Source organism: Dendropsophus ebraccatus, chromosome 9 (assembly GCF_027789765.1).
Source record: "Dendropsophus ebraccatus isolate aDenEbr1 chromosome 9, aDenEbr1.pat, whole genome shotgun sequence".
NCBI classification, from domain to species: Eukaryota; Metazoa; Chordata; class Amphibia; order Anura; family Hylidae; genus Dendropsophus; species Dendropsophus ebraccatus.
The window spans coordinates 73,251,939-73,266,578 of record NC_091462.1 but is presented as its reverse complement, the minus strand read 5'-3'; the positions used below and the strand labels follow the sequence as shown (position 1 = coordinate 73,266,578).

At 48.6% G+C, this 14,640-nt stretch overlaps 1 protein-coding gene across 3 annotated transcripts in view; it reads right to left on the bottom strand.

Annotated features, from left to right (window-relative positions):
- Nucleotides 1-14,640, bottom strand: part of CARD11 (caspase recruitment domain family member 11) — a 103,861-nt gene that overhangs the window by 26,923 nt on the left and 62,298 nt on the right. For all 3 annotated transcript variants that reach the window (XM_069983634.1, XM_069983633.1, XM_069983635.1), the window contains exons 5-6: nt 2,238-2,417; nt 991-1,143 (exon numbers count right to left, since the gene is read on the bottom strand). In XM_069983634.1, the coding sequence (XP_069839735.1) occupies nt 991-1,143; nt 2,238-2,417 (333 nt within the window). The remainder of the gene's footprint in view (nt 1-990; nt 1,144-2,237; nt 2,418-14,640) is intronic.

Here is a 14,640-nt window from a genome sequence, read left to right as displayed (position 1 = left end):
GTCCATTTGGACACTACCCATGAGCCATAGTGTCCAAAGCAGTCCAGGCACACTGACGCGGTAAAGCCTCTTGTTCAAGGCCACCGTGTCAGTGCGCTCGCGCTGTCTTCAACCAGCGCTCAGGACTTCTTATTTATGCAGTGCAATCGCTGTGAGATGTATGAGCTCCACTTTGCAGCCTCTCTCACAGAACTTGCGCAGCATTAATGAGAAATCCCGAACACTGCATGAGGAGGTGAAGGAAGGAGAGGCGTAGCAAGCCAAGGACACGGGCACCCTAGGCCATGCCTTATTGACTCAGCTGCTGCAGACTAAACATCTTTTTTTTTTTTAGCCAAAACAAGGTACCGGATACATTTTGGGACACACAACCAGGAAGGATTTCTGCTCAGTAGACGGACAGTTTACAGGGTTTGGGAAGGGGGGGGGGGGGGTAGCTGAATACAGTAACGCTTTAATCTTTGTTAACACACTAAATTTTTATTCTATTTCATCCTAAAACAGGAGTAAATTCTTCTTGCTCAAAAGCTTCACAACCAAGCAACAGAAGGAGTAAAGATATAGACTTTTATGGTCGTTGCACTAAAATTAGGCTCAAGTGCCTTGATAAGTCTTGCACCATATTTTTGTGCAAATTTTGGCTAAAACAGCTTGGTTAAAAAAAAACTACACTAGGGTAGAAATGGTGTGCTGCTGCGCAATTTTTTTTAAACAAAAACAGAAGAAATGTCACTAACAAATTAGTTAATAATGCCCCCTTCAAGTGTAAAAAAAATGTAAAAGGACGCAAACTGCTGAAACGTAACACAAAGGTCTTTAGAAATCACAACACAAGAACACAATTTTGTACACTGTTTGCGAAAAATCAGTATAAGCCAAAATAACAGAAACCCAATGATGCATGTACCCCTATATGTTCAAAGTAGGTAATAGTTCTAGTGAACAAATAGTAAAAGGAAGTTTTTAGTATAAAGTTTATGAAACTTTTACCTTGTCCCTCAAGTCTTCAGCTTGACGTATTTCTTCCTGAAGATTAAATATTCTGTTTACTAGTTCGTGGCGATCTTCGAGTGCCTCTTTACGATCATGTTCAAGGATATCAACTATGGCTTTGTCTGAATCAGGTAGACTACAACCTCCATCCTGTACAGTGTTGAAAAGAAGTAACAATAATTGCCATCTGACATGCACAGTAAATCCACAGACATATTGGATGGTCTTCTGCTTTTATATTTCTCACTCATGGCATAGATTTAGGCACTTCAGAACCAATAAGGCATATTTATTTTAAAAAAGTAGGAGAGGGGTCCTGAGCATTCTGTTTTGAAGGAGTTTTAAGTGTCACTATTATGTCAAAAAACTTTGGACATGTCATAGAGACATAAAAAAGAAAAAAAAAAAGAAAAAGCACATAGTGTGAACATAACGTAAGGCAATATTGAATGGAGCAGACACAGCCGGTGTCTTATGCCATGTGAACATGTGCTTATATAAATAGCTGTTTGGCTATTATTAATAAAGGGGTTAATAAAGGGATGACTGCAAATATAAAAGATCTCTGTCTGTGATCTGTGTCAAATGTTATACACTACTTTATGTCTCTATTAGAGATGAGCGAACCGGTTCGGCCGGTCTGGGATCCGGGTCGGATTTTCCCAAAAGTCCGAGTGCGGTCGGATTCGGATTTTTGGAAGTCCGCTCCGAATTTTTTTTCATGCTTTCTAAAATGGCAGCCGCCATTTTAGAAAGCAGGAAGTGTTCCGGGCGGGAAAAGCGCTTTCCCATGATGCCTGGAACACTTCCAATCAGCAGGGATGTTGCACTAGCCCACCCCCTGTGTCACGTCGGTATAGCTTTAAGAGGAACGGCCTTCATGTTCACTACTGCTGCTCCTGTACTGACCTTAAAATGACTTGCTGGACCTCCACTGGCCTCCAATGACTACTGCTGCTCCTGTACTGGCCTCAAATGACTATTGCTGGAACTCCACTGGCCTCCAATGACTACTGCTGCTCCTGTACTGGCCTCAAATGACTATTGTTGGACCTCCACTGGCCAAAGAAATCCGAAATCCGGTTGAACCGAACTTTTTTAAAAAATCCGGAAGTCCGGTCGGAACAAACTTTTGAAAAGTTCGCTCATCTCTAGTCTCTATCAATGAACCCTCTAATTACGTACAACAGGATTAACCTCTTCTTTCAGATATATAGCTTTTTCTGACGCCAGTATCTTAATACCTGAAGTAATGACTGAAATTCTTGCATTTTTGTTTTTAGCATTTCATTTTCACGCTCAAGTTCCATCATTTGCTCTCTCTTAGGACGATTCTCAATATCATTTTTTAATTTAAGAGACTGGTTTCTTTCCAGTTTGCACTCTTCCTCTACTTTGTTCAAGTGATGCTTTAGGCGGTCAATCTGCAGTGAAATGAAAATAAGGTGAAAGGATATAAACGTAGAGGAAGCTATAAACAACTGGATAGTTTGCCAAAGAAAGAAACAAAGAAAAACACATGGCCGTATTCCCAGCTGCTGCTGCCCTAGGCACTACACCTGCAGACGCCCCATCTTCACTCACCAATCAGCAACATGATTTTCTAGTTTCTGAATACAATATCGATATCTTATCAATCTTAGGCCGCATTCCCACATTTATTGTACTTCACCACATGCAGCAGAATACCAATACCACCATATTGTGACTGGTGAACACCGCCATACTGTGACTGGAAAACACAATCATACCAGTCTCCCTTCCCCCCGCCCTCCCTGAAAAGACACCTGATTTACCGGCAAGTCTATACAGAAGGTGGTAAACTAAATAAAATAAAAACAAAAAAAAGTTGTTTCCTTCCGCCTGCTCCCTGGTGCTGCCCCCCTGCAAGCTGCTGCCCTAGGCAACAGACCTCAGGTGCCTAGTGGTTAATACGTACATAACTGACACACACATTACCGACACAGAAACTTACAGACATTACTGACAAACACATTACTGACACACACACTGAAAGACACATTACTGACTGACTGACACACAGCACTTACAGTTCAATCTTCTCCCTCTTCCTCTCTGCCTGGCCAATCTCCATACTGTAAGGTTAAGGACCTACGGGTCATGTGGTCAGGCCCTTCACTGTGGTGTCCCACCATGGGTTTTGCTATTGGTTACACCCTTCGTAAAAGCCTGTACTTTTAAGGGTAAGTGGTGATGTAGTAGTACCAAAGTTTTGCGACAAGATGTTGCTATTGCAAGTATGTATACCCAGATATTGCACTGCTGCAATGGTTATTGGGTTTATTTATAAAAGGGTTATTGTTTGTTTATGTACCACATGGGTCTGTACACCAATGAGAATTATTTCTTTTCACCTATCATCTCTCGCTTTACTTTCGCATACACACTTGTCACCCACTCACAGCACACCTTACATGCGCTGTAGGAAGGAAGCCACATGGGTAGAGGAAGTCTAGGGTCTTTTGTCTTTAGACTCTGTAGAGGTAGAATGCTTTCTACAGTTTCTTTTCAAGCAACCTCACTCCACACTATGCAGTGTTAAGCTTCCACTAGAGAGGACAAGTCAGGGATCATCCAACCCACGCTGTGGGCCAGAGGAACACAGTGCAGGACAGTATCTATAAAGAAGCAAAGTTGCTAGAAGCGTGGGTGTAAGCAGGAAACCCTCAGCATACCGCTCATCCCAGGTAACAAGGTCTGGGGCTTGTGTCACCCTCTAGGATGGGTCACTCGACACTGGTGGGCAATAGGTGGTGCAAAGACCAAAGAGTCAAAACACAGGCACAAGTATTCTCTCTAGTCACAAGTAGTCTTCTATTCCTACCTCTGAAGTTCCGGCAGAGCACAGTACTACTCGGGTTGGGACTCTCTCGACATCCTCCTCTCTACTCTTCTGATCCTCTCTTCTACCTCTCCTCACGCAACCCAGTCAGCACAACTGTATCACTCCTTCTACTCTCAGTACAGATCTGGACTCTAAAGTATTAAGTAACTTATCAAGTGTAAAGTATTGTATCAAGGCAAAGATGTATTATCTGCTACCTACCTCAAGTATCTTTAGAGTTAACAAGATTATATGTATGCTAAAGAGACTCTGTGATTCCTTGTCAAGCACCGACACAGCACACACACCTTCCTTGGGTCATCTCCCCTTTCTGTGGGTGGCAGTACCAATAGTCCGGGTGAGTCACTACTCCACTCCAGACCACTGTGATCACTACCCAAGGGACCCCGCAACAACCCGGCAGGTCACTGTCCACAGGGGAACAAGATATAGCCAGCCCGGGGGGGCGTGGCGAGCCGCTGAGGAGAATGGCCGCAGTGTGAGGGAGCTCCTCTGCCACACAGCTACTTTGCAGGGACCCAGACCTGCCTTACCTGTTCCTGCACCCCAGCATATGTGGAGGGGTAAGAAGGGGACCCCCAGACAACGGCCGCCTCCAGCGGGTCCGGTATCCGGGGCTCCGTCGGCGTACCCGTACCTTACACGGGGCGCTGCTGCCTGCACGCTACGGTCGCGGCCATCTTCTCCCGCTGCTCCGGAGGCCCAGGAGACATCTGCGTGCTGGAGAGCTGGTGACCCGCATCTTCCGCCTGACGACTTGCCCTCCGGTCCGCTGCCGCGGGTCTTGTGCGCCCGGGCCCTGGAGCCGAGCCTTCCCGCCGACTCCTCTGTGCAGCCTGAGGGGGCCGCGGCGCCATCTTGCCTTCCGGAGCGCGCCTCCGGCCTCGTGGGTGAGTTAACCCCTTCCCTGCTACCTGCCAGCAGCCAGACACTGTCCTCGCCTCACCCCAATTCCAGCACTCTCCGTCCTGGTGCCCTAGACCCTCACCACCTCCCTTCCCCTTCCAGTGACCCTGCAGCCAAGTCCCACTGACTCTTAAAGGGCCAGCAGCGCATTTCCACATACATGATGGCGACCTCAAAACCGCCTAAAAAGGACAAAACTAAGGCTGCCGGTAGCAGCCAAGATGCCACCCTGTCCAGAACCTCTCAATCTGTTGCCCAATCTGGGGTCCCACGTAACTCTGGGGGCAGGCACTCTGACTCGGACTCTGAAGCTTCCCTACTGGGGCCTTCCTCCCCCCAGGGTGTTCGGGATATGCTCTCGCAATTGCCTACAAAGAGTGACCTGCAAACCCTTATCTCTGAAGTAAAAGATGCGTTCAGGGTTGAAATCGCTGCGGTCCGGAAGGACATCCAACATATTGCACTAAGGGTTGAAACCTTAGAGGATGATCATGACTCTACTCGGACATACATTTCTAGCCTGCAATCCACCGTTTCCTCCCAAGCTTCTGCTTTGGACGACATGCAGCGCCACATTGAGGATCTCGACAACAGAGGCAGGCGCAATAACATCAGGGTCAGGGGGCTTCCAGAGGCGACACAGGACAATGATCTAGAATCCACCCTAGAAGGCCTCTTCAATATGCTTCTAGGTGAGCCATCTACCCACAAAATCAAATTTGATAGGGCTCACCGGGCCCTACGACCCAAGCCTACATCCGGCCCACCTAGAGATGTCATCTGCTGCTTGCATGACTATACCTTGAAAGAAAGCATCATGGCCAAAGCACGTTCCCTTAGAGAACTGGATTTCTATGGTGCCCAAATACAGCTCTTCCCGGATCTCTCCTGGATTACCCTCCAAAAGCGACGGCTGTTGCGGCCTCTGCTGACTACCCTCAAGGACCATGATGCTTCCTACAGATGGAACTTTCCGTTTGGCCTTACTGCAAGACGGGATGGACGCTCTGCTGTTCTCCGAAGTCTAGCTGATTTACCTATATTTTGTGACACCCTGGACCTTCCAGTCCCCAAAATCTCTGACTGGACGGTGGCTCCCCCACCTCCTCCCCCACCATCCATCTGGCACTCGGCTAGCCAGAAGAGACGCCGTCCCAGATCCGAGAGTTCTCGCTCTCCCCCTGGTCCTACTGGTTGAAGGAGGGCCCCCCCCCCCCCTTCCAGGTTCTATTGTAGAGATTTATATTGTTGCTGATGTTCTGGGTCCCTTCTTTTTGTTACTTATTTGCTATATGTAGCTGTGTGGTTTTATTTGGCCCTTCTCTTCGAAGTGTTCCTATGTTCTTTGTTCCCCTTAGGTGGCTCCCTCCTCCCCCGTGGGGCCGCCAGTTGACAGCCATAGCGCTGTTTTGGCACATTTTTTGCCTCGTAGCAGGCCGACAAGGCTTGCACTTTGGGCCATGTGCCCTTCCTTCTACTGGAATTTTTTTCTGTTTTTTCTTGTTTTTATGTCTCTATGTGTTTCCCCTCTTGTTTCCCCCCCTCTCCCTTCTCCCTTTCCCTCCTAGGATTCTACGTTGGCCGGTGCTGCTCCGGAGACTGATCCCTCCTAACCGCTATGGCAGAGTGAGTACCCACATCATCGTTAGTGCCATCTTCCCCCTCCCCAATGGCTAAGTGCATATCTCTCAATGTAAAAGGCCTTAATTCTAATACCAAAAGGCGTCTTCTCCTGAGGGAACTTCGCAACCTACATGCAGATGTTGCCTTCCTTCAGGAAACGCACTTCGACCAGGAGGCATCTTTTAGATTTGCCCGTCACTCTTTTCCCACTGTTGCTTCGGCCTCTAAAGGCAATAAGACGGCGGGAGTAGCTATCCTATTCTCTCGCATGTGCCCTATACAGATTTCCTCTTCCTATGCTGACCCAGGAGGGAGGTTTGTTATTGTGGACGGCACCCTACAAGGCCGCCAATTTATTTTCTGCAACGTTTATGCCCCTAACCGCTCCCAGATACCCTTCCTCCGTAGGGTCCTCAATCGATTGGCGAAATACCCTCCGGCTCCACGGATCCTTGGAGGGGATTTCAATTTGCCGTTCTCTGAGACGATGGATAGGCATTCGGTGGACGGCCGGCCTACCCCCACAGAACAGGCTAAACTATCAGCGGAGTTCCGCAAGCTCATACGTGCTCATAAGCTGTATGACCTTTGGCGGCTTGACCACCCTACGGAGCGGGGGTATACTTTCTTTTCCCATCCCCATAAGCTCAATTCTCGCATCGATTACCTCTTTGGCAACATACCTACAGTACGACTGTTGCAGAGCGCGACCCTTGACCCCATTTCCTGGTCTGATCACGGCCCTGTGATAGTCCATCTCAAGGCCGTTCTGTCCCCTACGCGACACTGTCACTGGCGTATGAATGATACCCTTTTGAAAAATCAGATTGCCAGAGACTCTATCAAGACTAGTATCTCTAACTATTTCTCGGAAAACGAGGGCTCTGTCACCTCTGAAGGGGTTTTATGGGAAGCCCATAAAGCAGTCGTCCGGGGTCATTGCATAGCGGTAGGATCCCGCCAGAAAAGAGACTCCATGCTAGCCATTCAGAATGCCAAAACTACCATAGTTTCCCTGGAACAACGTCTGGCCCGCCGTCCCTCTCTGGGTGTCCTGCGGAGGCTTGTAGCGGCCCGCGAAAAACTTAAAGACCTTTCGTTGCAAAAGGTGGAGAAGCTTCTCCTCTACTCCAAGCAACGCTTCTATGAAAAGGGCAACAAGGCCCACACCCTCCTGGCGAGGATGCTCAATGACCGGGCTGCCGCACAGTCTCCGCGGGCTCTCAGAGATTCAGCAGGGACTCTACACTATCACCCTAAGGACATCTCTTCTATTTTTCTCCAATACTATTCTAAACTTTACTCCCTCCCCTCAACTTTACCATCGGACCCGGAGGCCCGTACCCGATGCCTTTCTGATTTCCTCAGCGAGTGTAATCTGCCTTCTCTGACCGCTAGTGCGCTCGAGGAATTGAATGCGCCGATTACCGTGGAGGAACTTGCGGAGGTTATTAAAGCCCTCCCGACGGGGCGGGCGCCTGGGCCGGATGGATTTTCCTACCTCTATTACAAAACCTTTTCCTCCGAACTGTCCCCTAAACTACTTTCTCTCTATAACTCTTTTCTCCAGGGTTCTCCTGTCCCCCCCTCCATGTCCCACTCCTTCATCACTCTTATACCCAAACCTGGCAAGGACCCCCTGGATTGTTCCAATTACCGGCCAATTGCCCTCCTAAACTCAGACTTTAAGATATTTACTAAATTGCTGGCTACTCGGTTGGGGTATTGGCTCCCTTCCCTAGTCAATGCGGACCAGGTGGGATTTGTACCGGGAAGACAGGGTGGGGACAACACGAGGAGGGCTATTGACCTCATTGATGTAGTTAATCAACAAGAAGAGAGTGCCCTTGTGTTGAGCCTAGACGCTGAAAAGGCCTTTGACCGCCTTGGATGGCCTTTCATGTTTGAGGCATTGCAATGCTTTGGCTTCTCTGGGCCTTTCCTTACGGCGGTCAGGGCCTTATACTCCAATCCCACAGCGGCACTCAAATTTCCCCATATGCTGTCTGAGACCTTTTCTCTTTCGAATGGCACTCGCCAGGGTTGCCCCCTATCACCCCTACTTTTTGTTCTCTGCATTGAACCCCTGGCGGCGGCAATTCGAAATTGTCCAGACATCAGAGGTGTGTCGGTCAGAGGCAAAGAGTTTAAAATCATGTTATTTGCCGACGATGTCCTCCTTACCCTGTCAGACCCGCTCACTTCCCTTCTGAACCTACATTCCCTACTTGGTACATATGGTCGCCTGTCTGGGTACAAAGTCAATACCTCTAAATCCGAAGCTATGCCCCTAAATCTGCCTGACCCCTTGATCGCCCAGCTTAGTTCCAACTTCAAATTTAAGTGGACCTCAACCTCCATAAAATATTTAGGCATCCGCCTTACTCCCTCCTACTTGTCCCTATACTCAGCTAACTACCCAGCCCTCTTCCGGGATATACGGGACCTTCTGGCCAAATGGTCTCCCCACTATATTTCGCTCCTAGGCCGAGTGGCGGCGGTAAAAATGACCATTTTACCTAAACTTTTGTACTACTTTGAGACACTCCCGGTCCGTATCCCCCTCTCAGAGCTGCGTAGTATCCAAAGAGCAGTCTTCAAGTTTATCTGGGTGTCCAAGGGGCACCGCATCCCCAACTCGGTTATGATGAGTAGCAGATCTCGAGGAGGGCTGGCGGTCCCTAACTTCCTTCACTATTACTGGGCGACTCACCTACGCCAAATAACGGCATGGTCCAAATATCTGGCATACAAGAAGTGGGCTGAAATTGAAAAAATATGGTTAGCTCCCTTCCATCTTAACTCTTTCCTGTGGCACTCCTCACCGCCTAGCTTCTCACATCTCTCGCTCTTGGGACCTATCCGTTTTACCCTCCACATCTGGTCCTCATGTTCTGCCAGGTTTGGGCTCACCTCCTCTGCCTCCCCCCTGAACTCTTTCCTACTTTTCCCGAATTTTCCTCCTGGTCTCCAATCCCATACTGTCAAACTCTGGGGATCTAAGACACTCTTCCAATTTGCCGACATAGTTGATCCCTTAACTCGTACACTCCTTCCTTATGATAAATTAGCTGATAAATATGCTCTCCCATCCTCAGAACACTTTATGTACCTCCAGCTCCGACACTTTATGGTGTCGCGTCTGGGAGCCCTCACAGTTTCTAAACCTTCGGCTTTTGAGCAACTAGTTAGAATGGGGACTTCGACCTCGGGCCTTATCTCTGACATTTACCGCATCCTTGGTTCCCCAGTTGAGGGAGCCCAGGTGCAGCACTCATATATGACTAAATGGGAAACGCTGTTGGGGAGGACATTACCTCCAGAATGCTGGACTGTTATATGGGACAGGGCTGCCACCTCCTCCATATGTACTACCTACAAAGAATCCCATTACAAAGTCCTGATGTTCTGGTACCACACACCGGAGGTACTCCATAAGTTCAATGCCTCGGTATCCCCACTATGCTGGAGATGTGTTAGAGTGTTAGGTTCCCAATTCCATATCTTCTGGGAATGCGAGCTTGTCCGACCCTTCTGGCGGGAGGTGTGTGAGATATCCTCCGCTATCCTCAGTGTCAAAATCCCTAGGGACCCAGGCCTTTGTCTCCTCAACCTTTTCCCTAAAACTATCCGGAAAAAACAAGCCAAATTGCTATTGGTCCTCCTGACTGCAGCTAAGTCCCTAATCGCCAAATGCTGGAAGCAATCGGCCCCTCCTTCCATTCAGCATTTCAAAGCTAGAGTCAGGGAGTTACGCTCTCTTGAGCGCCTTACGGCATCCCTGAATAACAGGCTGGAGGCCTTTGACTCTATTTGGGCTCCTTGGGATCTGTATTGCTCCCCGTCGGCACCCGCCTAACGTACATCCTAGATTCCTATCCTTTGTCGTTTGTTCTCATGTACGTCTTTCCATGTCCTTGTCTTCCCCTTTCCCTTTCCCCCCTCCTACATCTCCTGCCCCTTCCTCGTCCTAAGTCTGTGTCCTGTTCTGTGTTGTTCAGTTACTAGCCCGGTATGGTCTATGGACCCTACCCAAACAGACATTGTTTTTCCAAACCCTGACCAGGATCTGGTAGCTGTTTTCTTTATGACTTGTTATTCTTGACCTCCTGTCTGCTCCTGTTTAAGGGTTCCGTTACATCTCTGCCATTTGTATTATGCATTACAACAATGTTCTGCTGCCTTCATATGTACCTTCCCCAGTTTGTATGGTTCTCTGTCTTTCTTTTATGGAAAATCAATAAAAATTACAATTGTTTAAAAAAAGATATAGCCAGCCCATTAAAATAAAAGTAGGTGTGCCACCATACCTGTGTGCCCAACCGTCACTGGCGTCACAACAAAATACCAAGGCAAGGCTATATCTCGTCCAACGACCACAGGACTGGTGTCAGGCTTAACCATCTGGCAAGTGACCGGCCGTACCTCCACACCGGGGGTCACCACATCACCACTGAAGGACCCGAGCAGACTGAACATTACAGCACAGGGCCCCTAGAGGTATAAGGAGATATAAGGAACAGTATTTCCAGATGTGGGAGGGATTTTTCTATGTTATCAGACAGATCATGTGACTGAGACTGAACTGAGCCTCAGTGTCTCATTACCAAGGGCAACAGGTTAAGAAACTAAGCAACACATGGGGGCATTAGTGAGTCTAAGTTAAAAGGCAACGATCAGCCGACAAAATGATAGGTCTGCTGCTCATAGCACCGCTCTCTTCAATGGTTGACCTGGATAATATAAGGATTGTCCAGACAGCCCCTCCTGCAGCTTCCTGCATCTCCAACCCCCTCCCACCCCCCACTCACTGTCTATGCATTTAATAGCGCAGGCAGCAAGCAAGCGGGGAACGGTTGGCCAGTGGCGTAGTTATAGCGGTCGCCACAGTTGCAGCTGCGACCTGGCCCGCCAGCGAGGGGGGCCCGCAGGGGCCCCACCTTGCCACTTCACTGCCTCTTGCCCCCCGATTTGAGAAGGGCCCCCCCTAGCGCCGCACGGGTAGCGGTGTGGCGACGGGGGGGCTCTAGTGTATGAAACTCTCAGGCACCTCAAGGGAGCGCAGCGGCGTGCTGTGCCGATATGGCGCCCCGGCCCCCTGCGACAGACCGCTTTCCCTGTGGCATCTGAGGCCCCCCCCCTCCCCGGCGCCGCACCGCTACCCGTGCGGCGCTATGGGGGGACTCCCTTCCTGTAATTGCTGCCCTCCGCCCACCTGAGGGACCCCCTCCATCCCTGAACACAGCTGCAGAGGCCAGGCCACAAGAGAGAAGACAAGCTGCCATCCCTGGATTAGGTGAGTATAATGTTTGTTTGTTTTTTTTGCAATGCAGGGGGCTCTATTACTATATACAGGGGGCTCTATTACTATATACAGGGGGCTCTATTACTATATGCAGGGGGCTCTATTACTATATACAGGGGGCTCTATTACTATATGCAGGGGGCTCTATTAATATATGCAGGGGGCTCTATTACTATATGCAGGGGGCTCTATTACTATATACAGGGGGCTCTATTACTATATGCAGGGGGCTCTATTACTATATACACGGCACAGGTGGCTCTATTACTATATGCAGGGCACAGGGGGCTCTATTACTATATGCAGGGCACATGGGGCTCTATTACAATATGCAGGGCACATGGTCTCTATTACTATTTGAAGGGCACAGAGGGCTCTATTACTATATGCAGGGCACATGGGGCTCTATTTCTATATGTAGGGCACAGGGGGCTCTATTACTATATGCAGGGCACGGGGGGCTCTATTACTATTTGCAGGGCACAGGGGGCTCTATTACGATATGCAGGGCACATGGGGCTCTATTACTATATGCAGGGCACAGGGGGCTCTATTAATATATGCAGGGCACAGGGGGCTCTATTACTATATGCAGGGCACAGGGGGCTCTATTACTATATGCAGGGCACAGGGGGCTCTATTACTATATGCAGGGCACAGGGGGCTCTATTACTATTTGCAGGGCACAGGGGTCTCTATTACTATATGCAGGGCACAGGGGGCTCTATTACTATATGCAGGGCACAGGGGGCTCTATTACTATATGCAGGGCACAGGGGGCTCTATTACTATTTGCAGGGCACAGGGGTCTCTATTACTATATGCAGGGCACATGGGGCCATTATTATTATATGCAGGGCACAGGGGGCTCTATTACTATATGCTGGGCACATGGGGCCATTATTATTATATGCAGGGCACAGGGGGCAGTATTACTATATGCAGGGCACATGGGGCTCTATTACTATATGCAGGGCACAGGGGGCAGTATTATTATATGCAGGGCACAGGGGGCTCTATTACTATATGCAGGGCACCGGGCATTATTACTATATGCAGGGCATCGGCATTATTACTATATGCAGGGCACATGGGGCCATTATTATTATATGCAGGGCACAGGGGCAGTATTACTATATGCAGGGCACCGGGCATTATTACTATATGCAGGGCATCGGCATTATTACTATATGCAGGGCACTATTACTATATGCAGGGCACTGGCATTATTACTATATGAAGGGCACTGGGCATTATTACTATATGCAGGGCACAGGGGGCATTATTACTATATGCAGGGCACCGGGAATTATTACTATATGGGGGCACAGCAGGGGATCCTACATACAGGGGGCAACACATACCTACTTACTTTACTGCACATGAAACCTTAAGTGAAATTTGTGTAGAATCTTAGGAGTTGGAAAAAAGTAAGTTGCTGGATAAGTGCGGAGCCTAAGATGTTTGTCTCACAGGTTCAGAAGAGATGAATTGTAGCTGCAAGAAATCATCATGGTGGCCTGGGCTGGATGGAGAGGAAAAGAAAAAGTGACGCCTCAGATGAAAGAAGACGTCACCTGTAAGTTACTGTATGACTTTTTTTGAATTTTGTAGAATATTATTGGGTAGGAGTTCCCCAAGGTTAAAAAAAGAAAAAGCTTTGTGTATACAGCATACAGGAGAAAAGAGGTAATAGTGAAAGGGTAGGGGGTAAGAAACAATAGTATGGGGGCAGTATAAAGGAATTATTATATGTGAGGTGAGACAAGGGGCCATAGGGAGATATGTATAAATTCACTCCAGAATTCAAATGGAAAGCTCTGTGTTTATTTTCCCATAAAGCTATTCACTTTATGGGAAAATACGTTTTTTTGTATAAATTGTGCAGTGCTGCAGCATTTTCGGACATTTATATAAGTTTACACCAGCTACTGGCCCCAGTTCACACTGAAGAATGCAGTGAGTTTTTTTGCATATATATATATATATATATATATATATATATATATATATATATATATACCAAAAGCATTGCTTGGTCGAGGAGGGGGGGAGGGGGCCCCAAGCTGACCTCTTGTACCAGGGCCCAGGGGACATTAGCTACGCCCCTGCGGTTGGCGTTCACTTCCTCCTATACATCACATTGGAATATGGCTCTTAGACTGTTCTTTTGGTTTATAAGCCATTTTCCAAGTATTATGCAGAGTATATTATAAAGTACACACTGCATGGCTTGCAGCTGTGGTCAAGATCAATGCTGCTTTGTTGCATGGATGGTGCAGGCTGTGGTAGAGGGTAAACTCTTACAGACACATAGAGGTATAGAAGAGCAAGCTATGAGCCCACAGTCGCTATGTCACAGCCCATCTTTGTGGGAGATTGAGATCCCCTTTCCTAATTGAAGAAGTGTTCTGGAATGTTTTCCCACTGTATACTGTTTACTATTTGTTCACACTTAAAAGTCCAAGTATATGGTAGAGACCAGGCCCGGACTGGCCATAGGGCATCTCTAGCAAATGCCAGAGGGGCCGACCCCCTCCGGGCCGGTCCCAACCCCCTCCATGCCAGTCCGGCTACTTCCTCCTCCCACCTCAGCACAGCTGCTGCCTGTGCCTGTTATTCAGGGCTGCTGTGCTCCACTCTGCTCATTACAGTATATACCAGCAGAGGGCGCTGAGGAGCAGGCAGAGCAGGGACACAGGCAAATAGCAACAGGGGGAGGGGGATCCGTAATGGTAAGTTCCAGGGCCCTTCCTCCCTGCCTGGCCCAGCTTGCCTTCCTGTTTCCCGTTTGGCCCACACACCTAAAGCAGCCCACAAGGTCCTGACACTGGTGTGAGGGCTCTGGCAATGCACAGAAGGGGATGGAGGATGCACAGCAATACTTTCATTTTGTGTTGTGTATGCTCCACTTAGCTTCCTCCTGCTGTCGGGAATTGGGGAAGGA